The 16,903-nt window shown below is 36.2% G+C and overlaps 2 protein-coding genes across 2 annotated transcripts; one reads left to right on the top strand and one right to left on the bottom strand.

Annotated features, from left to right (window-relative positions):
- The first annotated feature begins 552 nt into the window (after window positions 1–552).
- On the top strand, window positions 553–2,239 carry LOC106654106 (ran-specific GTPase-activating protein-like). Its single transcript, XM_014373813.2, has 4 exons — window positions 553–846; window positions 1,088–1,242; window positions 1,308–1,594; window positions 1,675–2,239. The coding sequence occupies exons 1-4, from the start codon at window positions 832–834 to the stop codon at window positions 1,872–1,874; spliced, it is 657 nt and encodes a 218-aa protein (XP_014229299.1). The 5' UTR covers window positions 553–831; the 3' UTR covers window positions 1,875–2,239.
- On the bottom strand, window positions 2,239–4,539 carry LOC106654105 (endoplasmic reticulum resident protein 29). The gene is made up of 4 exons (XM_014373812.2): window positions 4,405–4,539; window positions 3,405–3,588; window positions 2,931–3,329; window positions 2,239–2,864 (listed from the first exon to the last, which is right to left on the bottom strand). Exons 2-4 carry the CDS (start codon window positions 3,525–3,527, stop codon window positions 2,628–2,630), a joined length of 759 nt encoding a protein of 252 aa, XP_014229298.1. The 5' UTR covers window positions 3,528–3,588; window positions 4,405–4,539; the 3' UTR covers window positions 2,239–2,627.
- Window positions 4,540–16,903: the final 12,364 nt, after the last annotated feature.

Genomic DNA, 16,903 nt, shown 5'->3' with positions numbered 1-16,903 from the left:
ATACACAATGAGCTCCGATTATTTACGTCGTGGCGGCCGTTGCGGTTTATTTGATCTCGCTCGGAGAGGCGCTGAAGATCAACAACACTTACGAATCGGAGACGCGAAAAAACCAATCGATGCGCTGATTCACGCTTTTATTATTGTGTACGCGTGGAGCCGAATTCTGTATAGCTAGTACTACTGGTCATCTCGTATTTATGCGTACGGTGACTGATCTATTTTTCAAAAGTTCATCGAGATCTAGAGACATTTCCAAGTTTGACGATATCTCAATAACGTTCGAATGACACAAGACGGTTCGCGTAATTTCAAATTTTTTCCCGTTTAGAACGTGTCTTTTGAAAATATACGATACGCAGACGAGTTGAAGCGTATCAAACTTCCATAAAAATGGCTTGGAAAAAAAATAAACCGTTAGATCATAACTAATCTTTTTACACTAGTTTGGACGTATCTCTGTACAAATTATGTAACACAACATCGATTAAAAAGCAATGATCAGATATATTTGATGCGAGTTGAACCAAGTATGAATTTTCCGGAGTTTTAAAGGGATCTGCTCCGAAATACTGCCCTTTAAATTTCGCGCTCGATTCTCGCAATTTTATCTACGCGAAGTTGTGCAATGTCGGAGAGTCGCGATTTAAATTCTTCCGTTGCTAACTTCAGTTCAGTTTTGTGTCGCTTTTACCGTTCACGACGCTTGTCTATTGTTGTATATTCCACTCAATTGTACAGGGAAAAAAACCGTTGGAAAGTTTATCTATCGAAGTTGTGTACATACATCACGGAGAAATTATTTTTTTTATTGACAAATAAACCATAAAGATGCCAGAGATCGAGGTGATTTACTTATCGATATAATTTTACATTTTCAAGTGCACGATTAATAATGATTATTTCGATAAAGCCGTTGTTGAAGTGCCATTGTTGTTTTCTTTTTCTTTTTTTGGTATTTAAATACATCAATGTTAGACAAAAATATTTAGACATTGCTTTGAATGGAAATGAAATAAACATGATACTAGTGAATTTTAAATTAAATGTGCAAGAAAATTAATTTAAAATTTCATCATATAATTAGGAAAAGGACCAAACAAACGAAAATGAAAATGGAAGTGGAGATGAGTCCACAGATCACATTGAATCACCACCCCAATCTCCAACTCCTATTGAACCTATAATTCCATTGCAAGAAGTATCCAACAATGAAGAAGAAGAAGAGGAGCTGATAAAATTGTAAGTAATGATTTGTTTTTAAAATTTTCACTTCATATTTAATGACCATTTATTTTTATTTAAAGGAGAGCAAAGTTGTACCGCTACGACACCTTTGATAATCCTGCTGAATGGAAAGAAAGAGGCACTGGTGAAGTTAAAATGCTTCAACATAAAACAAAAAATACTGTCAGAATTGTCATGCGTAGAGACAAAACACTCAAACTTTGTGCAAATCATTTTGTATGGCCTTGGATGGAATTAAATCCCAATTGTGGAAGTGATAGAGCATGGGTATGGAGTGCACTAGCAGATTTTGCTGATGACACTCCTAAGCCTCAATTACTTGCCATTCGATTTGCTACTACTGAGAGTAAGTTATAATTAACTTTTCATATAGCATTAACTTTTTTTGTTGCAATTAATGCAAATCAATTTATGCATTTAATTTAGATGCCAAATTGTGGAAAGAAATGTTTGAAACAGCAAAGAAAATTGTTGAAACCAAGTGTCAAGCTTATGTTGGAAGGTCTCACGAAGATGGTGAAGTTGAAAATGCTACAAACAAATCATTTGGTGATACTACATCAGACAGTTTACACGAAGATATAGAAAAACTGAAAGTTTCTGAAGAAGAAACAGCTGCTAAATAGTTAACATTTTTGAACCATTAATTTTAGTTTTTTGAAAAGATGTTTGTCTCATGTGTGGAATCAACATTCCTTTGATTTATTCTAACGAAACAGCATTAAAATTTTTACATGAAATATCAACATTGCAGTTGATTAATTTTAGAAAAAAGTTGTTAATACAGTTTTGAATCTACCATTTTGTGTGTCAATGTATGAGTGCTATTTATGCATGTATTGTAAATGGTATCTGTGATTTTTAAAACAAAATGTATGCAGCGTCATACAAAGAAAGTAAGATGTTCTCTGATCTGCAACAGACGAGTCACAAAACTTACAGCTATTTAATGTAAAAGTACATAATAATAAATAACAATGATACTTTTTAATTACGTATTTTAATACTGTCAATATTTCATTACATTACTGATAAAAAGTTTTTATCATTAAGAATACCAAAAATATATCACAAATTGATGTAGAAATTCGGTCGACAGTGCGATTTGCACATTTGAGCTTCTTTTTTTTTTGGTGTGACTTTTAATTCGAAAAATTCGTCACTCATTCTCACGAGTTCAACTATTTATCGGTGCGCGTCTCAGCCTATATATGGAATGTGGGAGCGGGGGAGCAAACGACAAACTTGCTTCAAAAAAGTCCCCGCTTTGGTTAAAAACTAACAACTACTTACAAAACGTTTAAAAATGCACTCGAATCGTATATCACACTGCGGAATAGCACGCGAACAACTATTGTATATAGGTTTTGCATATTCATTTATAATTCGTCTCTGTGCGTGAAAGACTGCAAAATGTTTCTCTTCTCCTCCATGGATCGTTTCTTGTCCTTGGACAGTTTGCCCTTGAGCAGGCCCTCGATCCTCGTTTGCTCCGTCTGGACGAAGACGTCGCCCCGCTCCAGGATTCTCTCCATCGTTTTGACGTAGACCTTGGCGGCGGCTCGGTAGTCCTCGGGCAGCGTCTCCTCGAAGACTTTGGCCTTGTTCAGAATTTCCTGCGCGATCGACAAGACGTTTCACCAAAAATATGATCACGATTCACGCTATATACAAGTGCATACCCGTCTCTCTTGCTCGCCACCGGCTCTGAACTCCTCGGCGAGTCGGTCGAGCTTCTCCACGCAGCCGGGCAGTCCGATGTACATGCCGGTCTTCTTGCGCACGAATCGCTTGATGTTGTCGGCTGTGAAGTCGGCGTCCTTGTCCGCGACGAAGCGCACCGGGTCGGCCTTGCCCTGGACGAACAGCAGCAACTGCGGATAGTCGTCCTTGCTGACCTTGTAGCGCTGGGCCAGCTCGGAGTTGTCCTTGTTGCCGAAGTCCTTGACGCCGACCTCGGCCACGAGCAGATCCAGCTGGTCCTTCATGGTGATGGCGACCTTGCTGAACTCCTCGTGCTTCTCGCCGTACGGGAAGGCCACGTCGAATTTCACCACGGCCGCTTTGAACTTGGGCACGACCTGCGCGGCAACAACGAAACGGGGATCGAATTCGTTGCAACGAATATTATATATAGAGTCGAGCTTGATTTTTACCTTGTCGAACGTGTACTGATTGAGCTGTACGCAAGCTCGGCAGTCGTCGGCCGCCGACAGTTCCATGTCGAAGCACAGGGCCACGAAGAACCACAGACTCGAGAGGAATAACTTTTTCATCATTTTGGCTGCTGGTAGATGCCCAATTTGTTTATAAAAATTACTGATTGCGCATGTAAAAGCTCTGAAAAGAAAAGTAACGCATTTTTCTTAATTCCTGAACGATTGTCTTTTTTCTCATACTAAATTTACCAATAGGAAATTAAATCGTCTTTAAATCTAAATCTTTCAGGCCGAGCTTTTTTACAAAATAGAAACATATGTTGTCGGAAACGCAATAAAGAACTCACAGTACAGTCACGCTGTACGATAAATAATGCATCGTCGTTGCGCGCCTCCGTGCAACGTGAAAAAATTGAAACAAATAAAAGTGTAAAAAAAAAAAAAGCTCGTGCAAGTCGATAAAAGCTCGTCGCGCGCTCGAAAGCATGGCATATTACGATGCACGAGCTTTGCGCGTCGTCGTCGTCCGATAAGAGCGTGTATGGCGAGCAATGGTTGTGTATTATTATGGATGGATATGTATACGGCAGCCGCGTAGCTAAGCTGCGAGTTAATATACATACATGCGATATTACATACTTCTGCACATGTGTAGTGCACGAGCTAACGACCGGTCTACTTTTTCTCGAGCCGATATATCATATGTATAATGCGAGAAAAAAACGTGAGCCTAATTATTGATAAGCTCGCGCGAAAAAGTCTAATTTTACCTGGTTTAATGGAAAAATTGCCATTCAAATGAGAATGCGGCTGAAAATCCGAGCAATATTTTTTAACAGAGGTTACTGCGAGTATTTAATGAATCTGTCGAAGTAGAACTTTTCTTTCAGCTGTAACCTACCCCTCGAGTTTTCGACTGATATACACGGCCACCGCCACGCGCCGGCAATCGATGCTCCCGAATTTTCCAAGCCAAAGCACGATAATCGCCACTCACCTGTATCGAATTTTAAGGACGATACCTGCTGCAAAAAATGACGCAACGCCAACACTGCTAATACGTGTGCACGACAATTCGCACCTGCAGCTTCGTGCCGGGCAACAAACTTTGCGTATTATACAAGCGTTGCAAATGACTGCACACGGTGCACAGCCGTCTGTCGTGGCGGCGGCGGCGGCGTACTTGGCAGCAGTGAGATTTGCGAATCACAGCCGTACACGCGAGAACACCCGCACGTTTGCGCGCGCATATTATCCTCTATGATAACACAGAGCTGTGCATTCGAGGCGGTGTTCGGAAAAGAAAAAGTCGCGTGAATATTTTGTTTCTAGTTGTTGTTATTGTTAGAGAGTATGTATGAACCAGTTAGCAAAACGACTGTCAAACTTAATAAAATGATATTTTTGAAAAAGTTTATGCGATGAAATTTATTAATTAAACATACTAAATGCATTTACAGCAATGCTGTTTTGAAACAAATAATTATTAATTTTTAACAACAATGAGAATCAGATTTTTTTATTTGTGATATATGTGGAGAAGAGATACACAGAGTATGATATTAGATTAAAATACCTTTGCCAAAAAATTATTTTCCAATTAAGCAATACTGTTTACATATAATAAGTATACACAGATTTTACTCCACACACATAAAGTTTAGTTTTTACAATACGATATGCGTTTTTTTTTTCATTCTCCCATCTTTTACCATATCATACTCATATGCGACTTAATTGTAAACCCTGTCCAAGTGCTATTAAAAGATATAGGTTTTCATGTGAATGTTTACATCGAAAAAGCTTGAAATACATGATACATTTATAAATTCTTACAGCTAATCTTTATTATGCGCCAAATAATTATGATTTACTTGTTATACGAATGCCCAAGATTACATGTCAGAATAGTTTGTGATATAATTCACCTTTGTAATGTATTAAATTTTCATATCAAACTAAGCTAAATTTGTAGTTAGAAGTCCTTTATTTTAATTTTTATTACTGAATCTTTTGCGACGTATGTCACGTTCATAAGTTTTTAGTTTTTTGTGCACCTGCTTAATATGCTTCTGGACTTGTTGTTTATATCCAAATTTGTTGTGACATATATTACATTCGTGAGTCTTCAAATTTTTATGAACGATATCAATATGTTTTTTTAGGTAATATCAGTTGAATGACTTATCACAAATATTACAATTGTAACGGTTACTTTGACTATGCATCGGTTTACTTGGGCGAATCTTCGCGGCTTCAGATTTCTTTATCATATCGACTTCTTTCACAATCTTTTGCTTGATTTCCTTATTTTGAAGATTAAAGTTTGTACAAATTTGACTCGCAACATTGTCGACAATTTTTTCGCCAACTGAGCCCGAAACATCATCGTAAATTATTATATCTTTAGTCTTATTATTTAAAAAACTATTTGGAGTCTTCAAGTCTAGTACTGCGCTATTCAAAAAATTTGAGTTTGGATTCTCTTTTTGGTTTTCAAATATGATTTGTATTTCCTCGTCAAATTCGTTTTCAATGGCACTCGAGACTTCCTTTCCAATTTTACCGTGAATTGTGATATCTTCAGACTTGTTATTTAAAAAATCATACGTCTCCAAGTCAAGAGTTGGAGTATTTAAAAAATTCAAGCTTGACTTCTCTTCTTGGCTTTCAAATTTGTTTTCCACTTTCTCAGTCGAGGATTCCCCTTTCATTGAAAACTCACCAAACCAATTAACCTGTAGAATATTAAAATGGATGTTAGTATTAAAAATCAAAGTCAATTATAAAGAGACACATAATCTTGATAACTCACGACACGATCGCATCTAATCACGTCATTTTGGAAGTTTATAGCATGATTGTATGAAGCCATGTCCTTTGGAACGAAATTATTTTCAACATCCGGTAATGTTTCTTCGGGCTCTTCTTTAATTCTAAAAAGTACGACACATTCAATAATTTATTTTTTATATGGAGATAATATAAAGTAGAATAATAGACTACAATTTTTTTGATGTAGTTGATCTTATGCATTTTACTTAAAAATAAATTTTTTTTATGTTTACACAATAAAAAGCGAGTTACGAACTAAAAGAAGATATAAAAAAATAGTAAAAAAATAAATAATAATATTTTCGAAAAATGAATTACTGGAGAGATTTTTAATTACCTTAGAGGAAAGTAAATCTCATTGGTCGATTCCATTGTTCACTATTGAATAAGCCACTTGATGCAGATTCGAATTATTGCTTGTTATACGAGGATTTCAGAATATCTTCGATGGATGTATGCTGATATGAATAAAACTCGCTATACAGATTGGCAGAAAACTTAGAAAATTATTGTATCGGCTATGCGAGAACGGCAATATTGAAATGTTTTTGTTAAAATTATGTTTATTTGAATCAATATATCGAGTCAGTTACTGTTGGATATAACGATAAAGAATTGCTTGCAATTGTTATACTCAAAGAAATAACAAGGAACTATGCATACTTCGTTTAATCAAAAGGAAACTTTCGAAAATCTATCGTATAAGTGTTTACTGCGTGAAGCGCACAATACGAATGATTCAAGCGGTGTCGCGCGAAGCTGTAACAGGCGAGATAAGGGTTTCTCCCTCTTACGTCTAGATAAAGGGTACATAGCGCCGATTCTGCCCACGGGTAAAAGACCTTCAAAGAATTAAAAATATATCGCCTTGTAGCTTCTTGAAAAATTAATTTATGCAATGAAGGGTTACTTCGAAGTTCAAAACGAACTGAAACAAAAAATCATATTTGTGCGATACAGCTAAATGAATTTTGCCGAATATAGCCGTGAGCTTTTTACCCTGACGTAATTAAGCTGTAAGCAACCTCAGATGTTGTTAGCGACTGACAGTTTCATGTCAAAAAAGATGGCCACAAAGAACCATCATCTCAAGAAAAATAATTCTCACATTATTTTTGCGTTGTTTGTTACTAATTTCACGTCTAGAAGCTAAAAAAATAATTAAAATCTGCGCTGATTTGAAAACGATATAATTTCCTTCGCATGATAATTTTACAAAAAGGCTGATTTAAACAACGTGAAAACAAGCGCTAGTTATTTGGCAAAGATTTTAGTGTCTAATAATGATGAGCGTACAAATCGTTTTTAATCAAGGGTCCATCCCATGTGCGAATATGCTAGCTCGAGTTGTACGCCCCAAAGACATTTCACGCCTCTTGCAGGAAAAGGCTCTCCAATGTGTCGCACACATTACATCATTTACACTACATAAGAGAGAGAGAGAGAGATAAGGAGAATCGGCCACCGCCGATGTTCGTGGTCAAGTTTCTCTATCTGTCTCGACAAGGATTTAATTATTGTGCCGGTATATAATTTAGGTACTGTCACGCTGGACGTAGATGTAAAATAAACATTTGGATACAACACGCGCACGCAGTTGATTAACACATACGAAATTGCTAGCTGCTAGCTGCAATGTGTTTATGAAATGGAAAAAAATGAAGAAATTAATTAGACTCCTGAACTCTTGTAAAAACTATATCGAACCTTGTAGTGAAAAAATAGTCTGTTTGGGCACTGGAGTTTTTCAACTCCTTAATTTTTGTTTTAATTTTTATCTGTAAGATTAGTTACTTAATTACATTTACAATAATCATCGGTACCGATCTTTTTTCTCTAGAGCCGTTATATAAGGAGAAAAATCTAGTGAGATGTTTATGAACAGCTAACAAACTTAATGCAGTGACGATAGAATTCACTTAGTTACTAGGTATTTCAGATTCGAATTCATGATAATAATTTCTCAATTAAAGTTTCTTTAAATTCAATTAAATTTAAAAAAATTATATTAAATTAAACTCAATAAAAATTTTTTAAACTATGATTTTTAAAGAATCATCAAATCTAGAATTTGAGCCCGGAATCTGAAAAGGCATTAAATTATCCATAAAGTTATGTACGCGCAAAGAATTTTCAAGATCCAAAACATGGAAAAAATCGCATTAATTGATCGCGTAAATAAATTTTTTTTAACAGATCATAACTCTTTGTAAAGGTTGACATTGTTACCGAAAAATGAAAAAAATCATAGAATGTTATGACCTCTTATAAAATTCCATAAGCTTCAATAAACTTTTATTATATTTTATTAGTCTTAAATCCGAATGTTTGTATTATTTAATCATAGTTTATGGAAGTTTATGAAATTTTATTAATTTTTCTAGAAGAAACAATTTTTGTTAAGGGTGAATTAATAAAATGATATTTTTAAAAAAGTAATTTTTTACGTGATTAAATTTATTAATTAAACGACCGCAAATAATTCATTTGACATATCATTAAACTAGACGAAATATTTTTCATTTCATAATTTTTATAGCAGTGTTGTTTTGAAAAAATTAATTATTAATTGGTACAACAATGAATATCAGATTTTTTTATTTGTGGTATATGTGGAGAAGAGATACACAGATTATTATATTAGATTAAAAGACCTTTACGAAGTTCTATTAAAAGATATATGTTTTCATATGAATGTTTACATCGATAAAGCTTGAAATACATAATACATTTATAAATTCATACAACTAATCTTTTTTATGCGCCAAATTAACATGGTTTGTTTGTTATACGAGTGCCCAAGATTATATGTCAGAATACTTTGTGATATAATTCATCTTTGCAATGTATTAACTTTTTATATCGAACTAAGTTAAATTTGTATTTGGTAGTCTTGCCAGTTCAGAATTCGTTCAGTAAGATACTACTTCGTCGGTACCTCGTTCGGGACGATGCTGCTCTGCTCCTTGGACTGGCATAGATAGATAGATAGATAGATAGATAGATAACTTTATTCGGCCTTAGGGAGACCCTGTCATTAATGTAGCAGTAATTTTGCAACAATATAACAATAGTTTAGCAGTATTATAGCAATAATATAGCAATAGTGTAGCATTAATATATCACTAATAAAAACACAGTCATTACTTCCAAGAAAGGTATAAGTGGCAAAAATTATTTTAGGCAGCAGTACTGCATAATATTCATACTTGATGAATATGAATGATTGGATGAAGCGAAGATGGTGCAAATGATTAGGTGTATATTAAGTATGTTCTCTCTGAGTATGATTAAAGAATAGGTATTATGTTATAGAAGGTAGATTCAACGAGGTAGATACCATTTCAAGGTCATTTTCTGAATGAATGGGAATGGGTGGGGAATTGGGTTGCTTGCGGATGAATACTGTGAGGTTACGAACAAATGGTTTGGGATAACTTAGTTCCCGAGACACTGAAAGTGCTTTGGTGTACAGCGAATGTACTGGCTTTGGCCAAAATGGCCGTAGATAGAGATCATTATCTTCTCCATCCGTATTGAAGAGCGATTGGGTTCGAATATTCGATAGCTTGTGAGAGCAAGAGATGATTGTATCGCGCACGAGCGGTGAGGAGCACTTAAATACCAGAGAACGAGTATACCTATTTGAATTTTTGCGTTGATTTTTTTGGATCCAGCTTCTTGTGCGCTTTATGAAGCGCGTATGCTATGGCAGTCCTATATTCGAGAGGGTTTTATCGAGGATGGCTTTGTCGGTGAGGGTCAACTCAAGAGGCAAGCCTGACAGTAGGACCTCACATTCGTCTGTAAGATGTTGAGGATGTTGAGGAACAGGAGAACAATCAGCCGTTTGGATGCTCTGATTTGTACTGCTTCTAGGAAGCATCGAACTGTCACATTTATAAGGTTTTAGTTTTTTGTGTACCTGATTAATATGCTTCTGTACTTGTCTTTTATATGCGAATTTTTCGTGACATATGGTACATTCATGAGTCTTCAAATTTTTATGTATGACATCAATATGTTGTTTTAGGTAATTTCGGTGGAATGACTTATCACAAAAATTACAACGTTTACTTTGATTATGCACCTTTTTACTTGGGCGAATCTTCGCGGCTTTAGATTTATGTATCACATCGACTTCTTTCATAATCTTTTGCTTGATTTCGTTAGGTTTAAGAGTAAAATTGGAGCCCCTTAGACTGACAACATTGTCGATAATTATTTTATCAATTGAGCCCAAAATATTATCATGAGCTGTGGTATCCTTAGTCTTATTACTCAAGAAACTTTTTTGAGTCTTCGAAAAATTTATGTTTGGCTTTTCGTCTTCGCATTCAAATACGATTTGTACTTCCTTATCGAATTCGTTTTCAATGCCACTCGAGACTTCCTTTTTAATTTCACCGTACCGATTAACCTTTAAAATATTAAAATGGATGTTAGCATTAAAAACCAAAGTCGGATATATTGGGGAATCGTAAGCGATATAGCCACCGCGAAATGCAAATATGGCGGACTTATCCCAGACGTTTACACGGGATGTATGGGAGCTGCGAAGTTAATTAATTTCCGGTCAAAATAATCTTCATTTAAATATGTTTATGTACAAAAATTTTCGTTAAAAAACGTCTATCCCTTCGCCTGTAATCATTTGATAAAGTTTGCTTAACCCAGTATCTGACGTTTATTTCGGCCGCAACAGCAAATGATTACAAGGGAAGGGATAGACGTTTTTTAACGAAAATTTTTGTACATAAACATATTTAAATGAAGATTATTTTGACCGGATCGAATACTCGTAAAAATACTTCATTCATTTACAAAAATTAATTAACTTTGCGGCTCCCATACATCCCGTGTTAACGTCTGGGGTAAGTCCGCCATCTTTGCATTTCGCGGTGGCTATATATGTCGCTTACGATTCCCCAATAGTGACACATAATCATGATAACTCACATGCGTCTTTTGCTCGTAAATAGCCACGAGCTTGTCCCACACTCGCTTGGATGTTTTACATCTATACAGGTTTTGCATCACTTGCGGTTCGATAGCTGATAAAAGGAGACATGTGGCCTTGGCGTCCTCCATGACCCACCTTCTGCCCATCTCACTGGAAAAGTCAACTGGCTTTGTCTCCGTACCGTCCACAAATTTTAAGAGATCATGGGCCTTTAAGGCAAATTTCATCATAAATTTCCACTGTTGAAAATTCTGTCCATCGAATTTGATGACGTTTTGCATGGAGAATTCAGCGGCCATCTTATTCTTATTTTTTTTTAATCGCTACACTTACAAATTCTTTCATTTTTTTCTCCTCTCCAACATATAACCCTGCTTTATTACTGCGCCGATTCCTGGGCCGATGATCTGATGAAGAATTGGTATCAATAAATAAAAAGAAAGTACTGTATAGGAGAAAGAGTAATATATTTGAATATAATAAGTCGCTTACATGATGAACCCAGCACGGCTTGATTAGAGAGTGAGGGATGTCGGGAAAATCGTACACAATGTTTAAAGAAGGTACCACTCTAGTCACGTTTTCGTAGTCACTCGTATGGTAAAAGTAACTAGAACGAACCTAACTAAAAAGTCCCTAGGTAGGCTCGTCTGCTCGTTGTTCGCAATTACATATAAGTTACATCTATAACAACTATTGTATAAGTCACTTTATTCAGATTCAAATTACAGCTTGTTTTAAGAAGATTTCAGAATATCTTCGATGTACGTATGCTGATATGAATCAAACTCACCACAAAGATTGTCACAGAACTTAGAAATTTATTGCACCACAGAACTTGTATTTATTGTATGCGAGTACGGCAATTTCGAAATGTTATTGTTAAAATTAAGTTTATTTGAATCAATATATCGAGTCAGTTACTGTTGGATATAACGATAAAGAATTGCTTGCAATTCTTATACTCAAAGAAATAACACGGAACTATGCATACTTCGTTTAATCAAAAAGAAAATTTCGAAAATCTATCGTTTAAGTGTTTACTGCGTGAAGTGCACAATACGAATGATTCAAGCGGTGCCGCGTGAGGCTGTAACAGGCGAAAAGGACTTCTCTCCCTTACGTCTAGATAAAGGGTAGAGCAAGGAGGTTGATGGAGCTCGCGCCGATTGCGCGCACGGGGGAAAAGGCCAGCTTCGAAGAATTAAAAATACACGACCTAGTAGCTTCTTGAAAAAACAATGAAGGGTTACTTCGAAATTCAAAACGACCTGCAAAAAATCATATTTTTTTTTTCTCTCTCTTATTTAGACACCTTCAACTTAAAAGGGCCTGCTTGGACCCGTGCGCAGAAAGAGATAACTACCCTCCCTCCCTACTGTCTCGCATTTGCCAGACCCGAAGACCTGTGGGGCAAGGGAAACCTGGGGGTATAGGTAGTGCATATGCACTACACCCTACTATTTGTACTTGCGATACAGCTGAATGAATTTTGCCGCATATAGCCGTGAGCCTTTTACACTGACCTAATTAAGCTGTAAGCAACCTCTGCTGTTGTCAGCGGCTGACAGTTTCATGTCAAAAAAGAAGGCCCCAAAGAACCATCAACTGAAAGAAATATAATTCTCACATCATTTTTGCGTTATATATTACTAATTTCGCATCTAGAAGCTGAAAAAATAATTAAAATCTTCGCTTATTTGTAAACGACTTGATTTTCTTCGCACAATCATTTTACAAATAGAAGGATTTAAACCAAGTGAAAACAAGTGAGTACATATGAATGGTTCACCAGTTATTTAGCAACGATTTTAATGTCCATTAATGATGAGCTTACAAATTGTTTTTAATCGAGTGTCAACCCCATACGCCAATTCGCGTTATAGCTCTGTTTTCGGTCGTTCGTTATACACCCCAAAGACATTTCACGCCTCTTACAGTAAAAGGCTATCCAAAGTGTCGCACACATTACATCATTTACACTACATAAGAGAGAGAGAGAGAGAGAAGGAGAATCGGTCGTCGCTGATGTTCGTGGTCAAGTTTCTCTATCTGTCTCTACAAGGATTTTTATTTCTACATTAATTAACCCATAGATTAGCTTTACTCTGCGCTCATAGGTGCACATCAGAATCTTGCGAATTTTTAGACTGATGGGCAGTAGGTAGGAAAACCATAGAATTTTGACTAATCAAAATAGCATTTAAAATGTCTATTTCGATCAACTGCCAATTAACCCCGTGTTTTTATATGTTTCGGAATTTTTGCAGATAATTGATCTTGATAACAACAACAGCAATAACAACAGAACAACAACAAAAGCGTCAATAGCCGTAAGAGGTGAGTTCTTGGATTTGTTTACTTTTTTACATTAATAACCCAGTAAATTAGGATTATTTTTCAGGCGCAGTCATTGACACGTCACGCTGTCCGGTCGAAGGCCACTGCCACGGCTGGTCAAAAGAGGAGGACAAGAACCTTGTCGATCGCCTGGAAAGATCGCACTCGCACATGCACGTCTTCTGGTCGCGTAGAGCTGAGCAAGGGCTGTTTGACGAGGGTAAGTCCTTGGACTCCTTGGCTCCACCGCAGGCAGGCGCTTTTAAGCCCGGCTCTCGCAAACAGGCTTCTCGCCGTGATGGCGTCAGTCAACGAGAGCCAGGTAGCCGCGGACGTAGACATTTTCCCCAAATATTTGAAATCTCGACGACGTTGGCGCCATCACTACGGCGACAAGCAGGAGACTTGGTGGCCTTCGGACCCGAACCCCGTCTACTTTGACCTGTTGGTAAGACAAACTTTGCCCTTATGATATAAGTTGATTGGCAATGATGCGTGCTAGCAATGATATGCTCTGATGCCTTGTAACGCGATATACTATTCCTTTCATTATTTTAATTTTTTCTTCTATCATTTCCGTCCGAGTACGTATTTGAGCAGCAAGCCTTGCGTTACTACAACAAACTGCCAGTGCCAACGCCAGGGCCACCAGAACTGACTCCACCACCACCTCCAAAGAGGCCTTGTCTTGATGAGCAAGCGCCACCCCAGCAGGAGGAGGAAGAGGTGGAGGAGGTAGAGGATGAGATGGACGAGAATCCCAACGGTACTGCTTAATATTTCCTATTGGTTGTCAAAGTTGACGACTACAATCACATAAATACTTTTTTCCGTTCGTTTCTATCATGGCTTTTTTAGATAAGTCAACGTCCCNCCCCCCCCCCCCCCCCCCTAGTGCTCATGGACACGGACGACGATGAATCGTCTGAAGAAGGTACTGGTCAATCGTTTTAACTTTTAACTGTTGTCTTTATTCATTGGTTTATACTATGGATTTTTTAGAACCCCAACCGGAAAACATCAACGATGATGTAGAAGGTACTGTTCAATATTTTCAGCTTTTATCTATTTTCATACGGTTTCTACAACGGCTTATCTATTCTTATAGATTATCCGGCCAATGCCATCCGGTATACGGCAAAATATTTCCGCCAACTCCTACAAACCAATTCGTTATCGAAATTCCGATGGGTACATGTGTCCAGCAGATTCAGAAGAAATTTTGCTAAAGTGAGTGAAGATGTTAGAGAAGCGTTACGGTCTAGTACCGCTTTTCAACTCCATGAGCGCTACGGTGTCGAGCTGAGTAACGCCTTTTTCATGAAGGACAGATGGTACACAGAGTAATAGATCGCGTCCCAAGTGAAAAAAAGAAAACAAACTGCTAAGAACAGTGAAGTGACTGAGTGATAGTGCCAGTGTTTAGTATCAAACGGAGGGGTTAATTTGACTGCATAAATGCAACGGAGGACCTCACGGGTGGGGACGTGGTGGGGCCTCTACCGATCATTTTTCAAAAAGAAAATTTTTTTTTTATAATTACGACAGATAAATAACCCAAGAGTAAATACTTTATATCCGAAATGAACGTATACTTTATTTCCAAAATAGCTCAAGGATTCGTCGCATTTTCCAAATAACCTAAGAGATTATACTTTATATCCAGAATAACCCATGAGTATATACTTAATCTCCGAATTAACCCAAGAGTTAAAATAATCCATAAGTTTTTTGTTTCATCCGAAATAACCCCAAAAATTATTGTTTTATCCAAAATAACCCAAGCATTTATTTTATTCAAGCGACGAACAGAGGTTTTGGTTACGAAAAAGTTGTCTGATTTTTTTTAAAATAGACGAACAAGATTCACACGACCTACTGAAACAATCAATTGCAGAAGTCATTGCGGAGGTACTGCTAATTTCTGGTATACCAGATGAATAGAAAAATATTTTTCTGAATTACTAGAAAATATGAAAACTACATTTCTGGATTACCGAAAATCGGAATATTCGCTTTTTTAAGTTTATGAAATGAAAAAAAAAGAAGAAATTACTTTAACTGCTGAACTCTTTTAAGATCTATATCGAATCTTGTAATGAAGAAATAGAATTTAGCTGTAAAATTAGTTACTTAATTACACTTACAATCAACGGTACCGATTTTTTTTCTTTAGAGTCGCTATATTAGGAGAAAAATCTAGGTAGATGTTTACAATCAGCCGACATGATCGAAATTTCGCATCTTTAAAATATGGTTCAAAAATGCTAAATCTTTATTTTTAATTTTACAAACTTAATGCAGTGACGATAAAGAACTCACTCTGTTATTAGGTATTTCAGATTCGAATTCATGATAATAATTTCTCAATCATAGTTTCTTTTCAAAAGATATTCGTAAAAAAATTGATTTTGATATTATTTGTGACAACCACTAACTGCAACTTTATACAATTAGAAGAAATGATGCCAATAGAATACGGTTTTCATAATGATAAAATTACTTGATAAAAGAATTGAAAAATATTCAATTGGTATGAGCGGGCTAAGAGAATCGGTAATGTAGGACCAGGTTTTCTTCTATACCTACCTGCATTATTTCTATCTTTGAAAGCTCAAAGAAATGGCTAGTTATAGGAAAAAAGATGTATGATTAGACACTTCAGTCAATTATATCATGCAACGTTGAGACACATCTTTTTTCATAAAAAACTCATTTTTTGATTATCAAATTGAAAGAATTTGATAATTTATCGATGAAAGCTCGAATGGCTTATATTTACATTTTTATTCGCAATTTATCAACAATCTTTAACAGTCTCCATATAAGATCACATGTTAAAATCAATCAATCAACAATTTTCAATTACCTGTATACTTGGGTGTTTTACACAGTTTTTAGTTTACTCGATAAAATTTTAGATTTTTCTACATTTTTATGCCTAAGTCGCTTATGTCACCGTAAATCTCAACTTACAATATTATCTTGAAACCGTATAGAGATATTATGTAAACAATGAATTATACAATAATTACGATCGTGTGTCTAGGATGTTCGTTTTTCTGTCCGCACAAAGTTTTTACCATTTTTAACGCTTCAAATCATTAACTATTGATCAGCTTTAATGGGATACCGTTAGAATGTCAGCGAAGAGCTTTTTGCTCAAAGAGCATAAAGTAGCCATTACTTCTGAATTTAGATAAGCTTCATTCAAATTTAGTTTTTGCAGCTTGCCATAAGATCTTTTCAATCAAAACTGAAAAAGTATAACATCATATCTGACACCACACTTGATCTCCAACATAACGCAAAAGCGTCACATATAAAAATTGGTACTAGGATGAAGATTATTAGTGTC

This window comes from Trichogramma pretiosum, unplaced genomic scaffold (assembly GCF_000599845.2).
Source record: "Trichogramma pretiosum strain Unisexual culture from Peru unplaced genomic scaffold, Tpre_2.0 scaffold25, whole genome shotgun sequence".
Classification (NCBI taxonomy): Eukaryota; Metazoa; Arthropoda; class Insecta; order Hymenoptera; family Trichogrammatidae; genus Trichogramma; species Trichogramma pretiosum.
The sequence above is the reverse complement of the archived record's forward strand: the minus strand, read 5'-3'. Positions and strand labels throughout refer to the sequence as shown.